The sequence below is a fragment of the Anolis sagrei genome, chromosome 5 (assembly GCF_037176765.1).
Source record: "Anolis sagrei isolate rAnoSag1 chromosome 5, rAnoSag1.mat, whole genome shotgun sequence".
In the NCBI taxonomy this organism is placed as follows: Eukaryota; Metazoa; Chordata; class Lepidosauria; order Squamata; family Dactyloidae; genus Anolis; species Anolis sagrei.
In genome coordinates, this window is record NC_090025.1 from 103,458,038 (window position 1) to 103,482,809 (window position 24,772).

The 24,772-nt window shown below is 41.9% G+C and overlaps 1 protein-coding gene across 3 annotated transcripts in view; it reads left to right on the top strand.

Moving 5' to 3' along the window:
* The first annotated feature begins 366 nt into the window (after nucleotides 1-366).
* Nucleotides 367-24,772, top strand: part of ANO2 (anoctamin 2) — a 160,209-nt gene continuing 135,803 nt past the window's right edge. Inside the window, exons 1-2 of one of the 3 annotated variants that reach the window (XM_067468940.1) lie at nucleotides 723-809; nucleotides 11,080-11,243. In XM_067468940.1, coding sequence (XP_067325041.1) covers nucleotides 791-809; nucleotides 11,080-11,243 — 183 coding nt within the window. In that variant the 5' untranslated portion in view covers nucleotides 723-790. Of the gene's footprint in view, nucleotides 810-1,468; nucleotides 1,527-11,079; nucleotides 11,244-24,772 lie in introns of those variants that run through there. The other 2 variants (XM_067468941.1, XM_067468942.1) reach the window with 2 other exon arrangements.

The window sequence follows — 24,772 nt, forward strand, 5'->3', positions numbered from 1 at the left end:
GCTCAAAAGGTTGCCCATCACTGCTCTAAGCTAAACCCAACCAGCTCCCTAAGCTGTTCCTCAGTAAAACCTTTTACTAGTACTATGCCATACACACAGAGGCACCTCTGCCTCCAGGTTAAAGGCCAAGCACAGCCTGATGGCCTTGCTTTGATTATACAGTTCATTACAAGATAATCACTTGAATATTTCATGCTGAAATGAGTAGGCAGCATCCAAGTGGTACAGTAACATGAGCAACCTGAGAGATATTCTCATAAGGCCTGCCACACTGACCTCCTGCCAGGTAGCACTGTCCACTCTTTCACACGCACCGTGGGTCTAACTGCAGCACTAATGAGCTAAGAGGCCTCATCTAATCCTCATACGCAGAAGCAGCTGCTCCTCGTGGCTCTTCAGCGCAGCAGATTCTAACTTAAGACATCGGCTTTGCCCTGGATTTTTCTTTTTTATTATCCCCTGCTGTTGCTCTTCCTTTTGCTTGTCTATGGAGTTTGTGGGAGAGATTTACAAATCCCAGCTACAAGATGCTCTGAGCACCAGTAGCTGTTGGGGGACAGTTTTCACTTCCCAGTCAAATGATGATTGCTCGGGGGAAAAACACTCTGGCTAATTGACCGATTTGCAGTTTTCTCCCTGAAAGCTTGGGTTAGGATGAAAATAACCAATTCGCACTGGGCTCTTCGGCAATGATAACCCTGTGTGAGATCAGAAACCAACTGCTGACAGTGAATGTAGCCAACCTCTTTCTACATCTTTGCAATTTTCAACTATACGACCTGCCTGCAGAATGGAAACTGGGGCACACAGTAAGTTTACTCTTTGGTTGTTGTTGTTTTCATTTAAGAGGTTTTGCTTAAGGTGGTTCATGATGAGGAAGTAATTGAAATACTTTTATTTCTGTAAATGCGTTTTCACCACGAATAGCAGCCTTAGTACCTAGTTTTACACAGAAATTGTAAATTAGCCAGCATTAAAGTATATGAGAAAGCCTTCAAAAACATCAGATCAGAAATAGATGCTGCTGCTTTGATTTTTTGTACATGTTGATTCTCAGTATGTTCACATCCTATGCAGAAATTGTGCACTTACATTAGTTAAATGGGTTTTTAACATCTAATTCTGCATATAGTCAGCCGTCTGCCTTAGCTGGGCTGCGGACACAGAAACTCCCTGAAAGTAAACAATGATGAATGAAGAAGTTGGTTTTTTTAACTTGAGGGAACACTTCTCTAGGAAGTTCTAGACCTTCCGGCATGTCTCCATGGTCATCTTCTGCTGGAAGCTAATTATAGAATCGCATTGGAAAACCCAGAGAATCCTAGAGAGTTGTTCTCTCTACAAATCTCTAGTTCCTCTAACATGACTGGAGGAAGTTGACCACAGTGTCACACTGATCTAGAGATTCCTAGAGAGAACATTTTAGTCACATATGTGAGTAATTAAGCTGGCATGGCTGTATTGAATTTTATTTTGAGAGAAAGGAAGGAGGAAGGGAGAGATATATACAGAGGTAATTTTCAACGGTAAGCAAACAGTATTTTGCTCCTCCCCCCCCCCCCCCCCCAACCAATCACTGGTATATATTTTCTGTTCGGCGTGGGAGTTCTGTGTGCTATATTTGGTTCAATTCCGTCATTTGTGGAGTTCAGAATGCTCTTTGATTGTAGGTGAACTATACATCCCAGTAACTACAACTCGTATATGTCAAGGTCTATTTTCCCTCAAGAGCGCCCCTGGGCAAAATCAACTATACTGCAAATGCTTACTTTGCGTAATGGGGTGAACTGCCCCTGGATATATAAATGGCTATAACTCCCTTGAGCTGTATGTGCTTGGAAGGAGTGCCTGCCACTCCAATCACATAATCAACACTGCAGGACATATTTTTGATTAATTTCAGTTCCAGAGATTAAATGAGATCAATTCTATAACCATTTTTTAAAAAATATAAAGTGCATTACCCATTTTTTCTATAGGTCAAAGTATTGTTAAGTAACTTTAGATACTACAGAAAGAGAGCAAACAAAAAGTTATAGCTGGAAGGAGTGACAGTAACCTAGATAATCCCTCCAAGCACATGGAAGAAATTGGTATTTTATTTATCATGTCAGAAGCGAAATGAGAACACAGTTATAATGTATAGAAAAACCACAAACAAAATTAAAAACTTGGCACTAGCTATTCCCTGCCACATGTTGCTGTGGCCTAGTCTGGTGATCTGGAAAGTGTTGGTTTCTAATATATGTAATGTCTTTCTCCATGTGGGTAAACAGTATTTCTGGTTGTTTCTTTGTCAGTGTTGATGTAGAGATTGTCTGGTTTGCCTACTCTGGAATATACAACATATTATTGTCCTTCTTTAGGGGTCCCTTTCAAATCTATGATATTATATCTGTCATATACATATGTGTGTGTGTGAATCCAGAGGCGGCCCTAGGTAATTTTCAACGGTAAGCAAACAGTATTTTGGTGCCCCCCCCCCCCCAACCAATCATTGATATATATTTTCTGTTCGTCGTGGGAGTTCTGCGTGCCATATTTGGTTCAATTCCATAATTGGTGGAGTTCAGAATGCTCTTTGATTGTAGGTGAACTATACATCCCAGTAACTACATTTGCCACACTTGCTCCCTTCCCTGGCCTGCTTTGGGTCCGGGGGCGTGCCTGAAGACCCCAGTGTGTGCACCAAAAGTAACCTCTTCTCCTGACTTTCTCCTCAGCCATTGGGACCAAGACAGAGAGAGAGATAGAGAGAGAGAGAGAGGTGGAGATACCCACCTTTCCTGAAGGTAGGCGCAAAAACAAAGGAGGGAACGGAGGTGGGAGATACCTCCAGCTGGAGGGGTGCTCTCTCTCTCTCTTGGTCCCAATGGCTGAAGAGAAAGTCAGGAGAAGAGGCGACTTTGGTGCACACGCCGGGGTCTTCAGACACGCCTCCGGACCTGAAGTGGGCCAGACACAGCGGCTCCACCCCTTGGCCCACCCACGAATTGGGGAGAGGAGAGGAGGCGGGTGAAGCACCGGAGGATCGGGAAAGGGAGCTGGTCATGGGGAAGGGATCTAACGCAGAGAACGATCGCCCGGCAGCGAGGCAAGAAAGCTGAGACTCCCCCTGGACTGCTAGGGCTGTTGTGAGCTGAGGGGGTGCTCCTCAAGTGGCGGTCGAGGGGCATTTACAGAGGCGCCTCTGCACCCCTGACAAAAAAGGTGTTCTGTGACCCCTTACTTCGCGTAATGGATGAGCCGCCCCTGTGTGAATCAAATATATCTATCTATATCTATGGCTGGATGGCTCTTTGTCAGGAGGGCTTTGATTATGTTTTCTTGCCCTGGTGAAGAAAGTTGGACCAGATGGCCTTTAGGCAGCATTTCTCAACCTGGGGATCGGGACCCCTGGAGGGTTCACAAGGGCGTGTCAGAAGGGTTGCCAAAGACCACCGGAAAATACAGTATTTTCTGTTGGTCATGGGAGTTCTGTATGAGAGGTTTCACCCAATTCTATTGTTGGTGCATTTCAGAATGCTGTTTGATTGTAGGTGAACTATAAATCCAAGCAAGTAGAACTCTCAAATGTCAAGGACTATTTCCCCCAATCTCCACCAGTGTTCACATTTGGGCATATTGAGTATTTGTGCCAAGTTTGGTCCAGATCTATCATTGTTTGAGTTCACAGTGATCTATGGATGTATGTGAACTATAACTCCCAGACGCAAGGTCAATGCCCACCAAACCCCGAATTTTCTGTTGGTTGTGGGAGGTAATGAGGTCAATGTGATGAGGTCCCAAAAGAGCAAGGAAAATTCATTCAATCTGTTCTTTACTAGACTTAATGCACACCAACACATTAAGCCAAGGGGGGGGGGGGGGGTATCTGTACCTTTTTTTGAATGGGCCAATTTTGAGGTGATTGTTAACCCAAACACAGCTGGAATCAGGTTCGAGCCGATGAGTGTCATTTGTTCATCCCCGTGAACTTTCGAACACCTCTATTCAAAGAAAAATGGCCAAAACCAAATGGGAAAGGGGAAAAAATGGTGGTCAGGTTGTGTTATTTTTGATGGGACAAGGAACATATCACCCAACACTTTATAATGAAAATAAGAAAACCTATATAAAGCCAAGATATAGGAGAGTATGGATTTATTTCATTTCAGTATTTGTTTGTTATTTTTATTGTATTTCTATGTTGCCTATCTTCCCAAGTGGAACTCTAAGTGGTTGGCCAACTCAAGAACTTTTGGATGATTGTATTTTCAGCAAGAGGAGTGTTCTAAAAGGCCAATTCCTTTTAAAGCAAGAACCCTGCAGGTTTTTGAAAGCAATGTTCTTATTTCTCCAATACTATATTTGCATTTGTGTCACCAAATGGAACTTTAAATCATTTATACCATAGTTTTTTGGCATGGACTGGATTAGGAGGTCCATGGGGTTTTCTTACAATTGAACATTTCCGGAATTCTATAGATTCAGAGGATTGTCAGTTTCAAATCCCAGTTTCCTCATAAACACACGTGATTACCATAAGGCACCGCTTTGCTTTGTTGATTTTAGGACTGTTGTTACAGTAAAACTGAAGGGCGAAATAATCCTATACATACAACTCCAGAGGATAAATGGAATGCAATTAGTGAAAATACATACAATTGTAAAATAACTGTCATAAAGAAACCAATGTACTTCCAGCAGCCTTTTAGGAAGTTCACACTAGAGCCCTGTGAACATTTACAAGTTGCAATGAACTCACAGGAGCTTACTTCTCTCCCACTTGTGGAACAACTAACACCTTGTCCCTCACAACTCCCATCTCTTTCTCAATATAAAATACTAGCACAGTGGTTCTCAACCTTCCTAATGCCATGATCCCTTAAAACAGTTCCTCATGTTGTGGTGACCCCTAAACATAAAATTATTTTACTTGCTACTTCATAACTGTCATTTTGCTACTGTTATGAATCATAATGTAAAAATATCTGATATGTAGGATCTATTTTCATTCACTGAACCAAATTTGGCACAAATACCCAATACACCCATATTTGAATACTGGTGTGGCTGGGGGAGGGGGGTGATTTGGTAATTGGGAGTTGTAGTTACTGAAATGTATAGTTCACCTACATTCAAAGAGCATTCCGAACTCCACCAATGATAGAATTGAACCAAACCTGGTACACAGAACTCCCATGACTAACAGAAAATATAGGAAGGGTTTGGTGGGCATTGACCATACATTTTGGAGGTGTAGTTCACCTACATCCAGAGAGTACCATGGATTCAAACAATGATGGATCTGGACCAAGCTTGGCATGAGTACTAAATATGCCCAAATGTGAATACTGGTGGAGTTTGGGGGAAATAGCCCTTGACATTTGGGAGCTGTAGTTGCTGGGATTTATAGTTCACCTACATTCAAAGAGCATTCTGAACTCCACCAACAATGGAATTGAACCAAACTTGGTACACAGAACTCCCATGACCAACAGAAAATATAGGAAGGGTTTGGTGGGCATTGACCGTACATTTTGGAGGTGCAGTTCACCTACATCCAGAGAGCGCCATGGATTCAAACAATGATGGATCTGGACCAAGCTTGGTATGAGTACTCAATATGTCCAAATGTGAACACTGGTGGAGTTTGGGGAAAATAGCCCTTGACATTTGGGAGCTGTAGTTGCTGGGATTTATAGTTCACCTACATTCAAAGAGCATTCTGAACTCCACCAACAATGGAATTGAGCCAAACTTGGTACACAGAACTCCCATGACCAACAGAAAATATAGGAAGGGTTTGGTGGGCATTGACTGTACATTTTGGAGGTGCAGTTCACCTACATCCAGAGAGCACCATGGATTCAAACAATGATGGATCTGGACCAAGCTTGGTATGAGTACTCAATATGTCCAAATGTGAACACTGGTGGAATTTGGTGAAAATAGCCCTTGACGTTTGGGAGTTACAGTTGCTGGGATTTAGAGTTCACCTACAATCAAAGAGCCCCTTGAATCCCACCAATGATAGAATTGAGCCAAACTTCCCACACAGAATCCCCACGACCAGCAATTACTGGAGGGATTTGGGAGGAACTGACAGCGATATTGGGGAGAACACGCCTGCTTTTCCCTCCCCACAAAAACAGCCCTCACCTTGGCTGAGAGGCCACCCAATTATAGCAGCAGGAGGGCTTTTGATGGGAGGACTTGTTGTCTATTTCCAAAATGGAAGAGAAGGATAGGCAGAGAGATCAGTCAAAGGGCATCCTAAGACCATCATTATATATGTGTGTTTTCCTATGGTCTTTGGCGACCCCTTTGAAACCCCCTCATGACCCCCCCCTCCAGGGATCCTGACCCCCAGGTTGAGAAACACTGTACTAGATATACAACTTCTTTCACAAATGCACAAAATCAACAACATTTACCACCTCCACCTGATGAATACGGTAACCTATCCCTTCCCTTCCTTTGAGTGATGTCTTTACTTCTCCGCTTAATACTTCTGAACTTACACCACTTTGAACCACGGCATTAGAAGGGGCCCAGAACACAATCTCTCACTCTGTAGCAGTGTCCTGAGAAGTTTCTCAGCTCCAAACAGTCGCATGTCTCAGCTTTCCCTCCTCCTGGTTGCGTTGGCACTAATCCTGCTCTAAAAGGGCTTATGTCATCCTGGTGGGAAAGAACTCCAGTTGTCAAAAGTACATTTGGAGAGTCAGTGTCATCTTACACTCAAATATAACATTACCCCCCTTTTTAGTGAAAATATTAAAACACATGCCAGTCATTCTTGTGAGGAATATGGGAAGATCAATTTGTGTTGTTCCCCACGGCAGCTCTGTGAACTTCATAGTATTAAGAAGTTTGTGAGAGATTGCAAAGCATAGCAAAGTAAGAGGCCCAACTCCTGTTGCAGCGTTCCTGCGGAAATCTTAATGATAAGGGCTAAGAAAAATATCTCTTAGGTTGTTACACAAGGATCCAAACCTGGATGATTCTGATGGGACTGTAATTTGTATGCTGTACTGTTTGTTTTCTCCATAAAATCCAACATGTTGGCCTCAACTGCAAGAAGCAGACCCTCTGAGCCAATCAATTTGGAAATGACTATGTCAAAGTACATTACTTACTTACTTAGGCGATCCCTCGTTGTCCGAGTAGGATAGTATTCTAGGATCAGTGTACTGGCGGTGGGTCCATAGGTGACTGTGGAGCCCTATTCTTGATCTGCATCTTCTCCTGTAGTGAGGGCATTGGCTTCCAGGTGGAAGGCAGTTCCGGTCGGGGTTAGTTTGACACGCCTTCCTCTTGGCACATTTCTCTCTTTCACCCTCCATTCATGCCTCTTCAATTTCTACAGCACTGCTGGTCATAGCTGACCTCCAGCTGGAGCACTCAAGGGCCAGGGCTTGAGTACATTATGGTATCCCAAATAGTATTGTATCTCTATTTATGTATAAATTGACTTCAAGGACAGGTTTTGGGGCCAAATTATGGGTTTCATTTTGTCTCATGGATAAGTTGAGGGGCATGAAATAAAAAAATTCCTATTTTTTACAAAATGCATGGAAGGAAGAGACTTAAAAATCACTAAAGAGAAGATAGGGGTCTATCTATTTAAGGGAAAACGATGGGGATGTAGATTGCATTGCTAATCTTAAAATGTTTACATGTATACAAACACTTATGGGGAAAATAATATAAATGAGGAAAAAGAATCAGAATGTACTGTATATACTCGAGTATAAGCCTAGTTTTTCAGTCCCTTTTTTAGGCTGAAAAAGTCTCCTCCGGCTTATACTCGAGTCAAGGTTATTTATTATTTTACTTTGTTGTTACTATTATTTTTGTTGTTTTACTTTATTATTGTTGTTATTACATTTATTATTTTACTCTATTTATTATTGTTATTGTTACATTTATTATTTTACTCTATTATTGTTATTATTACATTTATTATTTTACTCTATTATTATTATTTTACTCTATTTATTATTATTGGAAGGATACGTAAGCATATTTACATTGAAGAAGGTTAGAATAATGGTTGAATCAGAGTTGGACAGTCTTATGTTGAATTACAGTTTTATGTAAATATTCAAAAACATTTAACCAACTGATGCCTCAATTAATGTAATTTTATTGGTATCTATTTTTATTTTGAAATTTACCAGTAGCTGCTGCATTTCCCACCCTCGGCTTATATTTGAGTCAATCCATTTCCCCAGTTTTTTGCGGTAAAATTAGGTGCCTCGGCTTATATTCAGATCGGCTTATACTTGAGTATATACGGTAATTTGGAAAAAAGGAGCGTATTCTGCAAGAGAAAGGTCTATTTTTCATTGCCAAGCCTTGCTTAGACTGGGGATTGACAGCATCTGACTGTTTTGCAAAACAGATGTTGTCAATTAATTTAAAAAAGGAAAGATGCATTTTGCATTTACAAGCCTTTTCATGTTTTGTGTAGTTTGCAAGCAGGGCCATTTGCAAAAAAAAAAAAGAGGATGGAAATTCTTCAAGAAAGGAAATCCCTATCCTTGTATAGAATTAGCTGCGGGACCGCACAATTCCATGCATTTTTTTTTTAAAAGAAGCAAGCGAACTGTGTGAAAGAGGAAATGTATGGCTTTGCAGACAGAGTTAAATGATTAGTACTTTGGCTATGGGGGAGTCAAGCAAGCCCACAATGACACATCACTGTTCTTAACCTCATCATAAGATTGGATTATCATATCAACTGAAAACACTTTGAACACAGATTCCAAATGCTTTCAGAGCCCCTTGAATCCCACTTTTTTTGAAAAGGACGCCTTCAACATGACTGGTTTGGAGTGACTTCACAATAATGTTGTGCAGTAGTAAACACTTCCATTTGTGGCTGGGGAGCTTCAAACTTGCACTATGAGCTACATGCAATGATGTCCTATGGCTCTGGCGACCTCTGCTAGCTTTAGGATCATAGAATCATAGAATAGAGTTGGAAGAGACTCCATGGGCCATCTAGTCCAACCCCTTACCATGCAGGAAAAGCACAATCTACCATTTTTCCTGCGCTTGTTTTATTGTATATTTTGCTATTGTATACATGTTACTTTGACGTTTTTATTTGCTTTTTTTGTATTTTATTTTGCTTGATTGCAATTCTTGGGCTTGGCCTCATGTTAGCTGCCCCAAATCCCCTTGGGGAGATGGTAGCAGGGTATAAATAAAGATTATTATTATTATTATTATTATTATTATTATTATTATTCTGAAACAACTTGAAGGCACACAACAAAAGTGTGAATTTCCACTTGCTAGAATGGCAAAAGTAAAGGAAGCCCAGCTCTCTTTCACATCTATTAATAATTCCACATTTATTTTGTACTATTGTAGATAGTAACCACTTCATCACATTAGGCAGCGAACTGTGTGTCAGAGGAGAGCAAAGAAGAGCACAGTCTTCCTGAGTTTTTTTTAATGAAATGGATGTTTACCCTACCTTCTATCACACTGTTAAATGTCTCTCAGTTTCCTTTCAGTATTCTTTCGCGCTGCAGAGATTTGGCCTTGTCCACCATCCCTCTATCTGCTCATTGTTGAAAACCAGGAGGGAAGCAGTGATGCTATCTCTTGCTCCCTCCCCCTCCCTCCCTCCCTCTCCCTCCCTCCCTCCCTCTCCCTCCCTTGGATGCCCCATAGAGGAGGGTGTGGACCTTGGAAAGCTATAACTCCCAGGACTGCATAGTATGGAGCTATGGTATTTAATGTGGGGTCCAAGAGCATTCATTACATAGTGTAAATGCATCAAAAGAAGGGTATGGACTTTAGGAAACGATAACTTCCAGGAGGACTCCATGGCATGGAGCCATGGCATTTAAAGTGGGTTGCAAGGGCATTCCATACTGTAAATGCACCAAGAGACGGGTATGGACTTGGAAAACTATAACTCCAACAACTGCACAGCAAGGAGACATGGGATGATGATGGCATTTAAAATGGGTCCTGACTGCATTTATTCTCCAGTGCAAATGCATCCAGAGAAGAGTATAGAGCTTGGGAGACGATAGCTCCCAGGATCACATAATATGGAGCTATGGTAGAGTCGAAGAGTATTCATTCCATAGTGTAAATGAACCAAGAGAAGGGTGTGGACCTTGGAAACTATAACTCCCAGGACCGCACAGCATGTAGACATGACATAATAATAATACTTTTCTCCTGGCTCTCCCATGCAACACAAGGCACAGACATATCACAGAGGGCAGGGAAGAAAAGGAAAGGAAAGGCTACTTTTGGCAAAGTATAAACTCAGTGAGCAAAAGGTAATGCTTTTCCTAACAAGGGTACGTTTGGCTCCTCCTACAATTTCCCCTCCCACAAATGTTTCATTGTAAACCTGGGAGCAACTAATGCCATCACATTACAGAAATGGCCAAACATCCAGATTTTTTTTTTGTCATGTCAGGAGTGACTGCAAGTCGCTCCTGGTGTGAGAGAATTGGCCGTCTGCAAGGACGTTGCCCAGGGGACGCCTGGATGATTTGATGTTTTTATCATCCTTGTGGGAGGCTTCTCTCATGTCCCCGCATGAGGAGCTGGAGCTGATAGAGGGAGCTCATCCGCCTCTCCCCGGATTCGAACCTGCGACCTGCCGGTCTTCAGTCCTGCCGGCACAGAGGTTTAACCCACTGCGCCACTGGGGGCTCCAGATGATTTTTAAAAACATCCAGATGATTTTAAAAAATCCACTTCCCCACCACCTCATGAAACATTTTAAAAGAATGCTGGCCTTCACGCTTAAAATGCACAAAGAATACTCTATCCTACACTTCAAGCCAAACTAATGTGATGACAAGAGTGGCTTCCTGGATTTTAAGTGTAGCACTCAGTAGAATTCAATAAATGAGATGAAGTGCAAAGTGCAAGTGGTTTCCAAGAAAGTATGTTTATTTAAGAGCACACAGTCCTTGGTACATCTTCCCCACTCTCAGCCACCCCTAAGGCTAGACCTGAGCCCCAAAGTGGAGTATGAGTGTGAAAGCAAAAACGAATGAATCCAAACTATTCTAGAGTTCTGATAAGTCTTTATTTCTTACTCTTCAGATATGCCTTTAGCTCCCTTATGCCCTAAAAATGACAGCAGGACTTCTGCATCAAAAAGTAACAAAAAATACCTAACGGTTCCTCAAAATCTGCACTCCAAAGCTTTGAGGCAAGACAGTGGAGCTGCTGAATCATCCGACTACAGAAATACTCACAAGAATTCTGTAAGTAGACGATGGTGATCACTTATTGTTGAAAAAGTATTTACATTGAGTGGCACTTCTTTTCTTTTTGAATAACCTTTGCTATGCCTTGTTGTGGCTTAGATTCACCTAACTGATCATAAAAAGGTGTGGGTGATTTACCTTTAGTCTTTAAGACTAGTTCTAAAGAGGGAATTTTATGCAACAGAAGGATGTTTCCTGCCAGAAAAAAAACTAGATCTACTGAGTGCCCTTCTTCACTGGTCAAAATGAAAGAGGAATTTGCATTTAAAATGTGACTCCCTTTGCATTTTACAGACAGATAGGGGCCCAAAATCCTGCCCTTTTGGCTGGGGGAATGGCCAGATACCCAACTTTCCTTTACTTTTAGAGCTAAATGGGGGCAGGGAGGCTAGCACTGAGCATGGGGAGGTGGAATGACTGTGGGAGAGACCATATGGGATCACACATGGTGATTCCAGTAGGCAGGCCCCGTTGCCTCTATACCTGCAAAGATGCCTGGATTAGCCTGGAGCATCACTTGGACACCCCACACTAATCCATTTCCAATGCCACATTATGTGGCGGTGTGGATGGGCCCTATAGTTATGAGCCATCTAGGACCTTAAGATTGTCTGGGGAGGCCCTGCTCTCATTACCACCTTCGTCACAAATACGTTTGGCGGAGACGAGAGACAGGACCTTCTCGGTGGTGGCTCCTCGGCTGTGGAACACCCTCCCTAAAGATATTAGATAGGCCCCCTCCCTTTTAACATTCCGGAAAAAATTCAAGACATGGCTTTTTGAACAAGCGTTTGCAAATGCAGAGTAACTGACACAGGAAAATGGAACGATTAGACAATGAGTCCGGACAACGTTTTTAACAAGGAGACACTATAAATTTATATTTTATTAATTTGTTTAGTTTTTATTATATGTCATGTTTTTATCGTATTTATGACATTGTAAGCATTGAATTTTGCCCTGTTAGCCACCTTGAGTCGCCTACAGACTGAGAAAGGCAGTATACAAATACAGCAAATAAATAAATAAATAAATAAATATAGTTCTCTATTGTGTGTCATAATTAAATAATCAGGAATCATTTGTATAAGCTCTATAATAATTTCTAAGCACCTCTTTAAAATTGTCCTAATAACTTTGAAAATTAAAAAAAATCACATTGTACCCTAGTCATTAAGATACCGTATTTTCTGCCGTATAAGACTACTTTTTAACCCAAGAAAATCTTCACAAAAGTCAGGGGTCGTCTTATATGCGGGAGTACTCTTATACGCTGATAGTCGTCTTATAGAGCGGGTGCTGAAACTTCCAATCTGGATTGGATAATCTGTGGTTGCTGCATATGTTGAGGGGAGCTCAAAAATGGCAGTGGCCACGTCCCTGCTGTAAACAGTGACTGTATGAAAGCATTATGGGAGATGCTGTACAAGTATGGTAGAAGAAAATCTACTCATCAGGATTTGTGGACTTAATGCGGTCCTGATGGTGAGGTGAAGGGGCACCTCACCAGGAAGGTGTAAGTGAAGGGCGGAGCAACCCGCAGGGGTCTGGGGTGCCCGGGGAATGGAAAAAAGAGATAGAGTGGCTCTGGGCCCAGAAAAACACACCTGTCTGGCTCGCCCTTGTATCCTATTACCGTACCTCCTCCTCTGCCTCTCAGATCTCGCTCCTGAAGACTGCAGTGAAGTGGTGCAGGTGTGCATGTGCGAGATCTGAGAGGCAGAGAAGGAGGTACAGTAGTAGGAAAATTACCTTATTGAAAACAAATCTGATGCTTTTAAATTTTTTATTTGGTGTGTGTTGGAAGAGGGGTAGTCTTATATGGTGAGTATATCCCAAACTCTGTATTTTAACTGGAAAAGTTGGGGGTTGCCCAGTCGTCTTATATGCCGGAAAATATGGTATAGATACCAAAGATGACTGGTTTCAGTCATGTTATAGAGGGGTTTAGCAGGTGTTTCTTTTCTAACACTAGCTCAAAATATGTCCCACAACTACTTAAAAATTGAGTAGACTTTTTATGGGGGGGGGGGGGGGGGGACACATAAAAGGCCTTTGTGGGAAACCTTTTTAATACAACAAAATACAGAGTTGAAAGGGAAAAGACAAAAAAAGATGCCATGGAACCTAGATTAAATTAAAAAGAAAGACAAGAAATTGAAAAGGATTTCACCAAAATCAGGACTTATGTCTGATCTAGATTCAGTTTCAATTTGTTTGTTTTTTTAATCCAGCCCATTATCTCTTCTACACACTCATTCAGGTGAGACATGCTATCCTTAGCTAAAGCTGTTTTTGAAGGCATGGAGGAATATATTTGAGACTGATAGTACCCCATCCCATGCCTCTGGATGATCTCTCCTAGTAAATTCATCTAAATGTTACAAAGCATTCGGGATAGAATGTGGAATGCCTCATAACAGCCCCTTTTTTGAGGAGCAGCTACCTCCAAGCACCACCATCTGGAACCTGCCTAAGAGATATGACCAGAACTACTAGAACACAGTGCCTATGATTCCCCCCCCCCCCCCCGCCAGGTGCTCACAAGAGGACTGAGAATATTCTAGGTCAGTGGTTCCAAATTTTGCCCATCGAGATGTTTTGAACGCCAATTCCCAGAAATCCCAGCCATCTTACCAGCTGTTAGGTACTGTTTGTGTGTGTATTTACCTGTCTGAATGCATCTCCTCTTATGAACCATCTAGGACTTTAAGATCATCTGGGGAGGCCCTACTCTGATACCGCCCTCATCATAAGTATGTTTGGTGGGGACGAGATACAGGGCCTTCTCTGTGGTGGCCCCTTGGAATGCCCTCCCTAAGGAGATTAGATCGGCTCCCTCACTCTTAATGTTTGACAAGTTAAGACATGGTTATATGAGCAAGCGTTTACAAATGCAGAGTAACTAACATAGGAAATTGAATCACTTAACAATGGAACTTGGACAACGTTATTTAACTAGGAGATGCTGATGATAATGATGTTGATTTTTATTATTTTTATTGCTTCTATTGTGGTTTGATACTGTTTTAATGTTCAATTTGTATTTTGTTGTTATGTGTACTGACTTGTTGTAAACCACCTTGAGTCGCCGATAAGGCTGAGAAAGGCAGTATACAAGTATAGTAAATAAATAAATAAATAATATTGCACAGAGTCAACGAGTTGCTAGGGACTACAAAGGAGGCAATGTTCTAGGTGATAATGAAATTCTAGGCTGGGTTGATCAAGGAAAAGATTAGTTCTACTCTATTCTACTTTGCTCAGACCTTGCCTGGAATATTGCATTTATTTCTGGGCACCACAAACAAGGGCAACAAAGATATTATCAAAGGTCTGGAAGCCAAGCCTTATGAAAAATGACTGTATGTTTAGCTTAGAGAAGAGAGTTAACATAATTGCCTTTAAATAGGAAGAATGTTTTAGTGACAAGAGCTGTTTGAGTGCGGAATTTATTTCCTGTCTTTGGGGGTCTTTAAACAGGCAGGATGTTTAAGGAGTGCTTTGGCTGTGTATTCCAGGATGTGGTCTCTGCAAACTGATTCTGTGTAACTCAAACCTCACATCTTTCAATGCACCCCCAAATGTAGTAATGGCCATCTCAATCAAGAGTTCATAGGAAATCCCCAAATCCGACATTATCCAATTTGCTCCAAACTTGTGCCAACAGTTTATAATTTTTGTAACATTTTGCAACAAACACCCCATATTTTTTTCTTTACGTTTGATTACATTTTTGCGACAAATTAAAAATAAAAGAGCAGGCACTAAAATAAGAAACATAAAACCATCCAATACAAATATTTCCACTCCTTTACCCCACATCCCTGGCAACAAAAACTAATAATTAAACTTTATTACCACCTTTTTTCGGGAAGGTGAAACAGTTACTTAGTTTATTTGTATCATTCTTATGGTATAAGCGTAGTGGTTACATAGGATCAAATGCTTGTTGCTTACAGTACAACGTTTCAAAATTAGTTTCTTTTTTTATAGATTTTATTGATCATTTTAAACCTTTTAAATAAATGCAAAATAGAACAAAAAACCCAACTGACTTTTCCACTCCTCAAGCAAAAGCAACTATCACACTATTGCATATACTTCTTGTTCTAATTAACTGCATTTTGGCTTCTGCTAAATATAAAGCAACATAACAACTGAACTCTATGCACTCTTTTAAAAATTAATTAAATTACAAAATGGAAAATTTTTAAAAAATTAAAGACACAACTGACTCATCTCTTCTCAAGCAATGATCAAACAATTACATATAATTCTTGTTATTGTTGTTCATTCGTTCAGTCGTCTCCGACTCTTCGTGACCTCATGGACAAGCCCACGCCAGAGCTCCCTGTCGGCCATCACCACCCCCAGCTCCTTCAAGGTCAGTCCAGTCACTTCAAGGATGCCATCCATTCATCTTGCCCTTGGTCGGCCCCTCTTCCTTTTACCTTCCACTTTCCCCAGCATAATTGTCTTCTCTAGGCTTTGCTGTCTCCTCATGATGTGGCCAAAGTACTTCAACTTTGTCTCTAGTATCTTTCCCTCCAATGAGCGGTCGGGCTTTATTTCCTGGAGGATGGACTGGTTGGATCTTCTCGCAGTCCAAGGCACTCTCAGAACTTTCCTCCAACACCACAGTTCAAAAGCATCGATCTTCCTTCGCTCAGCCTTCCCTAAGGTCCAGCTCTTACATCCGTAGGTTACTACAGGGAATACCATGGCTTTGACTAGGCGGATCTTTGTTGCCAGTCTGATGTCTCTACTCTTTACTATTTTATCGAGACTGGACATTGCTCTCCTCCCAAGAAGTAAGCGTCTTCTGATTTCCTGGCCACAGTCTGCATCTGCAGTAATCTTTGCACCTAGAAATACAAAGTCTGTCACGGCCTCCATGTTTTCTCCCTCTACTTTCCAGTTGTCAATCATTCTTGTTGCCATAATCTTGGGTTTTTTTTGATGTTTAGCTGCAGCCCAGCTTTTGCACTTTCTTCTTTCACCTTGATTAGAAGGCTCCTCAGCTCCTCCTCGCTTTTGGCCATCAGAGTGGTGTCATCTGCATATCTGAGGTTGTTAATGTTTCTTCCAGCAATTTTCACCCCAGCTTTGCATTCATCCGTACATCGCATGATGTGTTCTGCATACAAGTTAAAATGGTTGGGTGAGAGTATGCAACCTTGCCGCACACCTTTCCCAATCTTGAACCAGTCTGTTGTTCCGTGGTCAGTTTTGACTGTTGCTACTTGGTCCTTGTACAGATTCCTCAGGAGAGAGACAAGGTGGTTTGGGATGCCCATCCCACCAAGAACTTGCCACAATTTATTATGATCCACACAGTCAAAGGCTTTAGAATAGTCAATGAAGCAGAAGTAGATGTTTTTCTGAAACTCCCTGCCTTTCTCCACTATAATTTTCCATTATAATTCTTGTTCTACTTAACTGCATTTCAGCTTCTGCTTAATATAAACCAACATATTTAAAATTAATAATAATCACTAGTAACATTCATATCAACCATTTATCCATTTTAGCTAAGCTTCACATTCTTGTAAATTCATATTTAATTCATCACCTCAATATTCCCTCCCAATTTCCCCACTTTTAATTTCATTGATCTTTATCTTATAATACATGAACTATTTACTGTGTTTCAACAATGTATTTCTATATGTCATGAATACTTTTTGAATGGTGAAAATGTTATTTAATCCATTTTCAGTGGGAGAGATGCCAAATATCAGGCACTTTCAGAAGAAGAAGTAGATGCACGGACTCAGTACTGGTTTTATAACAGCTATATCGATTACACAGACAAAGGGAACATCCACTCAGCATTTGCTCCACATACATTCTTTCATCCATACTCACCACCTTTTTTCATTTAGACCATCTTGGAAAGTATCATAGAATCATAGAATCAAAGAGTTGGAAGAGACCTCATGGGCCATCCAGTCCAACCCCCTGCCAAGAAGCAGGAATATTGCATTCAAATCACCCCTGACAGATTGCCATCCAGCCTCTGTTTAAAAGCTTCCAAAGAAGGAGCCTCCACCACACTCCGGGGCAGAGAGTTCCACTGCTGAACGGCTCTCACAGTCAGGAAGTTCTTCCTCATGTTCAGATGGAATCTCCTCTCTTGTAGTTTGAAGCCATTGTTCCGCATCCTAGTCTCCAAGGAAGCAGAAAACAAGCATGCTCCTTTCTCCCTGTGGCTTCCTCTCACATATTTATACATGGCTATCATATCTCCTCTCATCCTTCTCTTCTTCAGGCTAAACATGCCCAGCTCCTTAAGCTGCTCCTCATAGGGCTTGTTCTCCAGACCCTTGATCATTTTAGTCGCCCTCCTCTGGACATATTCCAGTTTGTCAATATCGTCAGGAACTGTCACGCTTTTCCAAGAAGAAAGGGTCTTCTTATGTAACATTTTTGCTGTTGTTCTCTTTATGTTTTGCCAACTTGTTTTTCAGCTAAGACTTGTCCATGCTCCATCAGTTCTGGACAAATGTTGTTTTTTTCCCTTGACGTAAGAAACCACATTATCTGCTTTGAACTGAATTATATGAGTCTACACTGACATATAATGTAGTGCAAAGCAGATAATCTGGATTTTATATGGCAGTGTATAAGCGGCCTCAATTTTTGAGTATTGCAAAATACAGATTTTGAGGCATAACTTTGCAAAATAGCTGCACAATTCTGGCATATTTTTGGAATAAATTGGACAATGGTGGATTTGGGGGATTTAGTGGGAACTCTGATTTGAGGCACACATTATTTAGTTACAAGGGCATTGCAAAACATTAGCTTTTATTGCAAAACATTGTAAAACAATGCACTATTTTTGGCACAGGTTTGGAGCAAATCAGACAATGTTGAGTTTGAGAGTGATTACTAAGAACTCCAAAGTTAATGTATACATATTTTGTGGGGAACTGCAAAACAGGGTTTCGTTGCAAAATAGTACCAATAATAATAATAATCATCATCATCTTTATTTATACCCCGCCACCATCTCCCTGATGGGGACTTGGAACAGCTCTACTGGCTGCCGATCAGCTTCCAAGCACAATTCAGAGTGCTGGTTTTAACCTTTAAAGCTCTAAATGGTTCTGGCCCAGATTACCTGTCCGAACGTATCTCCTGTTACAAACCATCACGAAGTTTAAGATCATCTGGAGAGGCCCTGCTCTCGATTCCACCACCATCACAAACACGATTGGTGGGGACGAGGGACAGGGCCTATTCAGCAGTGGCCCCCCATCTGTGGAACTCCTTCCCCAGGGACATCAGACTGGGGGAAACTTAAGACATGGTTATGGGACCAGGCGTTTGGCTGGTGACTGGTAGCAAGTGGAAAGAAGACTCGGGCAACCTAGGACAATGAATTGACCCAGACTTGGATTTGGTTTTTAACGGGCGTGTCTAATCACTTGTTTTTAATTAGCTGTTTTAATGTTCTAATGTATTTATTGACATGTTTTATGATGGTGATGGAGCCCCCGGTGGCGCAGTGGGTTAAAGCACTGAGCTGCTGAGCTTGTTGATCGAAAGGTCGCAGGTTCGATTCCGGGGAGTGGCGTGAGCTTCCGCTGTCAGCCCTAGCTTCTGCCAACCTAGCAGTTCGAAAACATGCAAATGTGAGTAGATCAATAGGTACCGCTCCGGCGGGAAGGTAACGGCACTCCATGCAGTCATGCTGGCCACATGACCTTGGAGGTGTCTACGGACAATGCTGGCTCTTTGGCTTAGAAATGGAGATGAGCACCACACCCCAGAGTCAGATATGACTGGACTTAATGTCAGGGGACTACCTTTACCTTTACCTTTATGATGGTGGTGGCACCGTGTGGTGCTTGCTGTGAGGCCACCCTGAGTCCCCCCCTCGGGGGTGAGAAGGACAGGGTATAAATATAGGAAATAAATCAATAATAAGATGTGGAAGCAAGAGATCAAGATAGGAGAGAGAGGGAGGCAGCTGGAATACATGGGGCTGTTGATAGGACTGCAACAGTAAAGTCCAATTTTACAAATATTGATGAAGAAAAATCTATAATATTTATTTGGATAAATACAAGAATAACAAGAACTTCCTTTGTCCTCTATCTGCTATGATGCAGGATCAAATGAATTCTGTTGTTTAGTTACCTTTCCTATGCAACAAACACATGCATTTTTGCAAGCTGCTGCTAACTCTCTTTGCAGTTATACCTGCTTCTCTCCTCCCCAGTTGCTATAGTGACTTCTCAGGTGGAAGCTCCTAGGACAAGATCCCTAGGTGCCTGGAAATGATGAAGAGCATACTATTTTCCTCAGCATCTCATCTTGTCAGACCTGTTGTGCTCAGCTTCTTGTAGTTTGAGTGTGCATTCTTTTTTCCTTTTTATTTACTCAAAAGATCACCTAAAATTGGGAATAGACTTGTATAGGATTTTCATACCTAATATATTTTCCTGGATTCCGGGCTGGACCTGCAACTAGAATCTAGGTGACATTGGTCCCTGTGGACTGTGTATTTGTTATTTTGCAAGGACAGATTGGGAACCTGAACCTAAACGGTTTTACATTATCAGAGATGGAGTCAGAGAATTTGCATAGACTGCCTGTGAGTATATCGGGAAAATGGCAAAATGGGGACATGCTGCAGTATATCCAAGGTTTATCGATAAGTTGCATAATTCTGGACTTATAGAACAACAATTCCTCTATATGTGTTGTCGAAGGCTTTCATGGCTGGAATCACTGAGTTGCTGTGAGTTTTCTGGGCTGTATGGCCATGTTCCAGAAGCATTTATAAGGAGACCTCAGAAAACTCACCGCAACCCAATTTTGCTATAGATATATAATAATGTTTAAGTAAATCTGCATCTGTTTCCCTGATTTATATAAATAACTTTCCTTTCCTAGTAATTGTAAGGGATAGTAATTTTTGTAGGGCCCTGATGGTCTACTCTACAAATTTAGGCCTCTTCTACACTGCGTGATCTATTAAGACCTGGAAATATTTTTATCTCCATAATTTGCATGTGATGATTGATTTTCTCATAAGAAATTCAATTCAAGGAACATAAATGGCCACAGTCAAAAACAAGATGTGATATGTTGTGGCATGTGCTCTATTTAAGGATCTTTGAGGGCACTTCTACACTGCAGAAAATGTGCAGAGAACCAGAGTTTAAACCTCCACATAGGGGCCTAACCTCACCCCCGTGCCAATTTGTAATCAGCCCAGGAGGAGTATAGCCACCGGCCCTCCATTGCCTCACTTTTTGCCTTTAACAATATAAAAATGACTTCTTAGTGAGCCTGGAGGCTTCTCCTTGCTCTGTGGTGCCTCTAAAGCAGTGATCCCCAACCTTTTTTTGACCAGGGACCACTCTCCAACTCTCCAGGGACCACTTCACCAGGGACCACTTTGACCAGGGACCACTCTCCAACATTAGTACCAAAAGGGTTACAAATCAGTTTTTGGTCAACTTTAGATTTGGTTTGGTTATCTGTGGTGCTGAGACAGAAAATTGCATTGGATAGACCACATCAGCTCTAGTTTCTGATACAGAACATTTGCCATCCAGTAGTCACCATCTGCTCACCCACAGAAAACTTTATTTAATAATCTAAAGCTGATGTGGTAGTAGTAATCTTTTGTGGGTAGTCAGCCTCTCTCCTCCTGACATCCCCATTGCCTCAGCACTATAAGAGGGGTTCGTGAGACCGGTCGCTCTCATCATGTGGTTTTGAGGCAGCTGACCATATTTTCGTTCTTGTGGACCACTGGTGGTCCACGGACCACAGGTTGGGAACTGCTGCTCTAAAGGATGCATGGAGCTTTCAAGGGGGAATTCCCTACTCCCCTCTGGAAAGCTGCATTGTATCCATTTTCAAGAGACAGGGAACAAGGAGAAGCCCCCAGGCCTGATAAGGAGTCTGTTTTGATACTTTCCAAAACAAAAAGGGGGGGGGGGGGCTTTCCATCCCTCCTATGTGGACTACTTGAGCCCACATAGGTGGAATGGCTGTGTGGATAGCCTCCACTATTGCGGATGGCAATCTCAGGGGCAGTCTCCAACCACCATATCATATTGAGAAATTTCCCAGTCGTAAGACATTTCAGCCTCTTTTCAAACATGGAGAGGCACTGAGCTCTTCACACGAGTTAAACTACTTCTGACCATCATGCATAGCCCTCCATGGTTGAAAAGAGGCAGAAATGTCCTGAAAGAAGGGAACTTATCACATGGAGACATTTCCCCCTTGTAGGACACTTCAGCCTCTTTTCAAGCAGGGAGAGGCATGGTACTCATCACATGTTCCAGGGTTGAAAAGATGCGGAAATGTTCTGAAAGGAAGGAACTCTGAAAATTGGGCCAGCAATCGTGTTCAGAGTTCCTCTTATCGTACTTTACTTCCACGATTCTACCTGAAAAGCAGATGAGATAGGAACTAGGCCTGGGTAACAACGCAAAAATTTGTTTCTAAAATCGATTTGTAATTGGGGTTTTTTTTGTTTCGATATTTAAAATAATTACAAAATTTTCCAAAAAAAAACTTCGGTATTTACGAAATTTCGTAAATATTTACAAAACATTTTGTAAAGATGGCGCCCTTTTTTTTCAATATTTTTTCAATATTTTTTAAATTTAATTATTAATTTAGTAGAATAGGGAGGAGAAATTAAAATTATTATTAAGGAGGGAAGGCAGGCACTCACTCTGGCGGGCCCTCTCGCTCGCCGCTCGCTCGCCGCTCGCTCGCCCCTCTCGCTCGCCGCTCGCTCGCCCCTCCTGCTTTGTGACCCCCAATAATTCACCTGAAGGAGAAGTAAGGACTTTTCTATTTCTTTCCATTCCTCCTAACCTCTGTCTCCCCTCTTTTCCCTCCTTTCTGTCTCCCATATGGCACCATTTCACCTCTTTTTGGACACATAATCACCTGATTGGAGGGAAGGGGCAGCATATTGAGAGAACCAGAAGCAAGACCTTTCCCATTTCCAAGCTGAGAGCCCTTCAAATCTCTCTGTGGTGGACTATGACCCTAGATCAGGCACGGGCAAACTTCCTGGCAGGAAGCAAGACTGCAGTGAGTTTACTGAACTATACGGCCATGTTCCAGAAGCATTCTCTCCTGACGTTTCGCCTACATCTATGGCAGGCATCATCAGAGGTTCTGAGGTTCTGAGGTCTGAATTGTGGCAGTCGTTGCTTCCTGCCAGGATTTTCATTGCCAATGCCAACCCCCTCTCGCTCGCCCTCTCGCTCGCTTGCTCAGCCGGCGCCGAGAGAGGAGAGCTCCCAGCAAGCATCGGCAGGCGGCCATCTTACGTATTTCCGAAATGGACGGAAATACAAAATTTTTTGGCGCCTGCCGTTTCGATATTTAAAAACACTTCCAGGTTAAAAAAAAAGTTTTGTAATCGTTTCGTAATTCAAAAATTAACGAATTTTTTAACGAATTACGAATTAACGAAACGAATTGACCAGCCCTAATAGGAACCATCAATATTTTCCATTCTTTTTCAGCAGCAGTCTCCTGTATCTTATGGGGTTCAATACAGAACAGTATGATCCCATGGAAAGGAATATTTTTAACCAGAATCACTGTTTCTTGTGTCCTATGGGCTTTGATACAGAACAATAGGATCCCATAGAAAGAAATTGTTTTAACCTGGATCACTGTCTCTTAAAGCCTATGGGGTTTGATGCAGAACCATTTTATCTCATGGAAAGAAGTGGTTTTGAACTGCTGTCAGTGTCCTTTAATGTAAGTGGCTTTGGTCAGGGCAAGGGATCACATGGTTTTTGGATAATGTTGTTTCTCCTGATTTAAAAAAATGTAGCATTGACCTTGTAATGAATGTATTGCCAGCTCTTAAGTTTCCACCAGTGAGTGCGATGGGGATGCAGAACTCAATATGGGACCCCTGGCAATATAAGAGGGGCAAATCCCTATGCTAAATTCTCCCCTCAGTGTGATGAGGTCACACTCCACATCTGCAAATATTCAGACCTTATTGAAAGGTCCAGATCTTTGCACATTTTTTTAAAAACGGAGCAAACCTGGATTTCCAGGTTTGTTCTGGGTTAATCTGCATTATTATGGGTGTTTGGGCACCTCTTGATAATATGTTCTCTACACCATATGAAATGGCAGTGTAGATGGAAACTGAGATTATTTAGGGCACATCCAGGGGCGGCTCAACCCATTATGCAAAGTAAGTATTTGCAGTATAGTTCATTTTTCCCAGGGGCGCTCTTGAGGCGCTCTTGGGGGAAAATAGACCTTGACATATGCGAGTTGTAGTTACTGGGATGTATAGTTCACCTACAATCAAAGAGCATTCAGAACTCCACCAATGATGGAATTGAACCAAATATGGCACACAGAACTCCCATGACAAACAGAAAATATATATCAGTGATTGGTTGGGGGGGGGGATACTACTTGCTTACCGTTGAAAATTACCTAGGGCCACCTCTGGGCACATCTATAGACCCACTAATCTGGAGGCAATCCAGCATGACATACTTCTCTAGCTATGACAGAGATGGGAGGGAGTCCCAAGCTGTCAACAGAGCTGAACCTGTTAGATGTCGCCTGCAATGAGGTCATCTGGGGTGACAGGGCAACAAGGAAGTAGAGAGAGAAGGAATCCCTCTCCTCTTCCTTCCCTGATTGGCCCATCACTCCGGCTGACATCACTGCCGGAGACATCTGATAGGTATTGTGTCACTGCTGGAGATCACCATGTCACAGATGACAGGAGGGGACAGTAACTACCATCTTGTGTCCCCGGGCCGCGCAACCCTGGGAAATATGGGATGGCAGTAAGAACCGTTGTTCCCATCTGATGGGCCCAATGTTGGGGAATAGTCTTAATTCTGGCCCTTGCCCCACATTGCCTTAGATCAGTTCCATGTGACATCTAGCTGTCACAGAGCTGATCTGGGGACAACTGTTCTTACTATGACATAAGATTTGCCCTTAGTAAACAGTATTCTCTTCCAACTAGCATCTCAAATTTTTGGAACATTTCCAAATTAACACAGTGGAAAGAGTCTTGAATAAACTTTTTTCCTAATCCCATTTATATGTATTAACTATGCAAAGCAGGGATGAATGGTCATAATCTCTCAGTCTGTTTTTTGCCACACTTGGATTAAAAAGATCACAATGGAAGGCTTTGCAACGAACAGAGTAGGGGCTTCTTTCACTTCATACATTTAGGACTTGCTCACTCACTCAATTCAGCTGATTGGGCAAAAAAGATCCAGAACCAGCTATACCTGTGCTATAAATAGTTTATTTTTTCTCCCTTTCCCAATGCCAGCCCCTTCCCTAAATCCCAAACATTGATGAAAGGCTCCAGTTTCATATTATGTTTATTTGTCTGTCTGTTTGTTTACTTCCTTTATTTTAACCTTGCCTTTCTCCTGATATAGGGACTCCAAGTAACTATCACCAGACATAACACCAAACAATTAAACTGGGTAAATGCAATAAAATATGATGTTTTTTTAAAAACC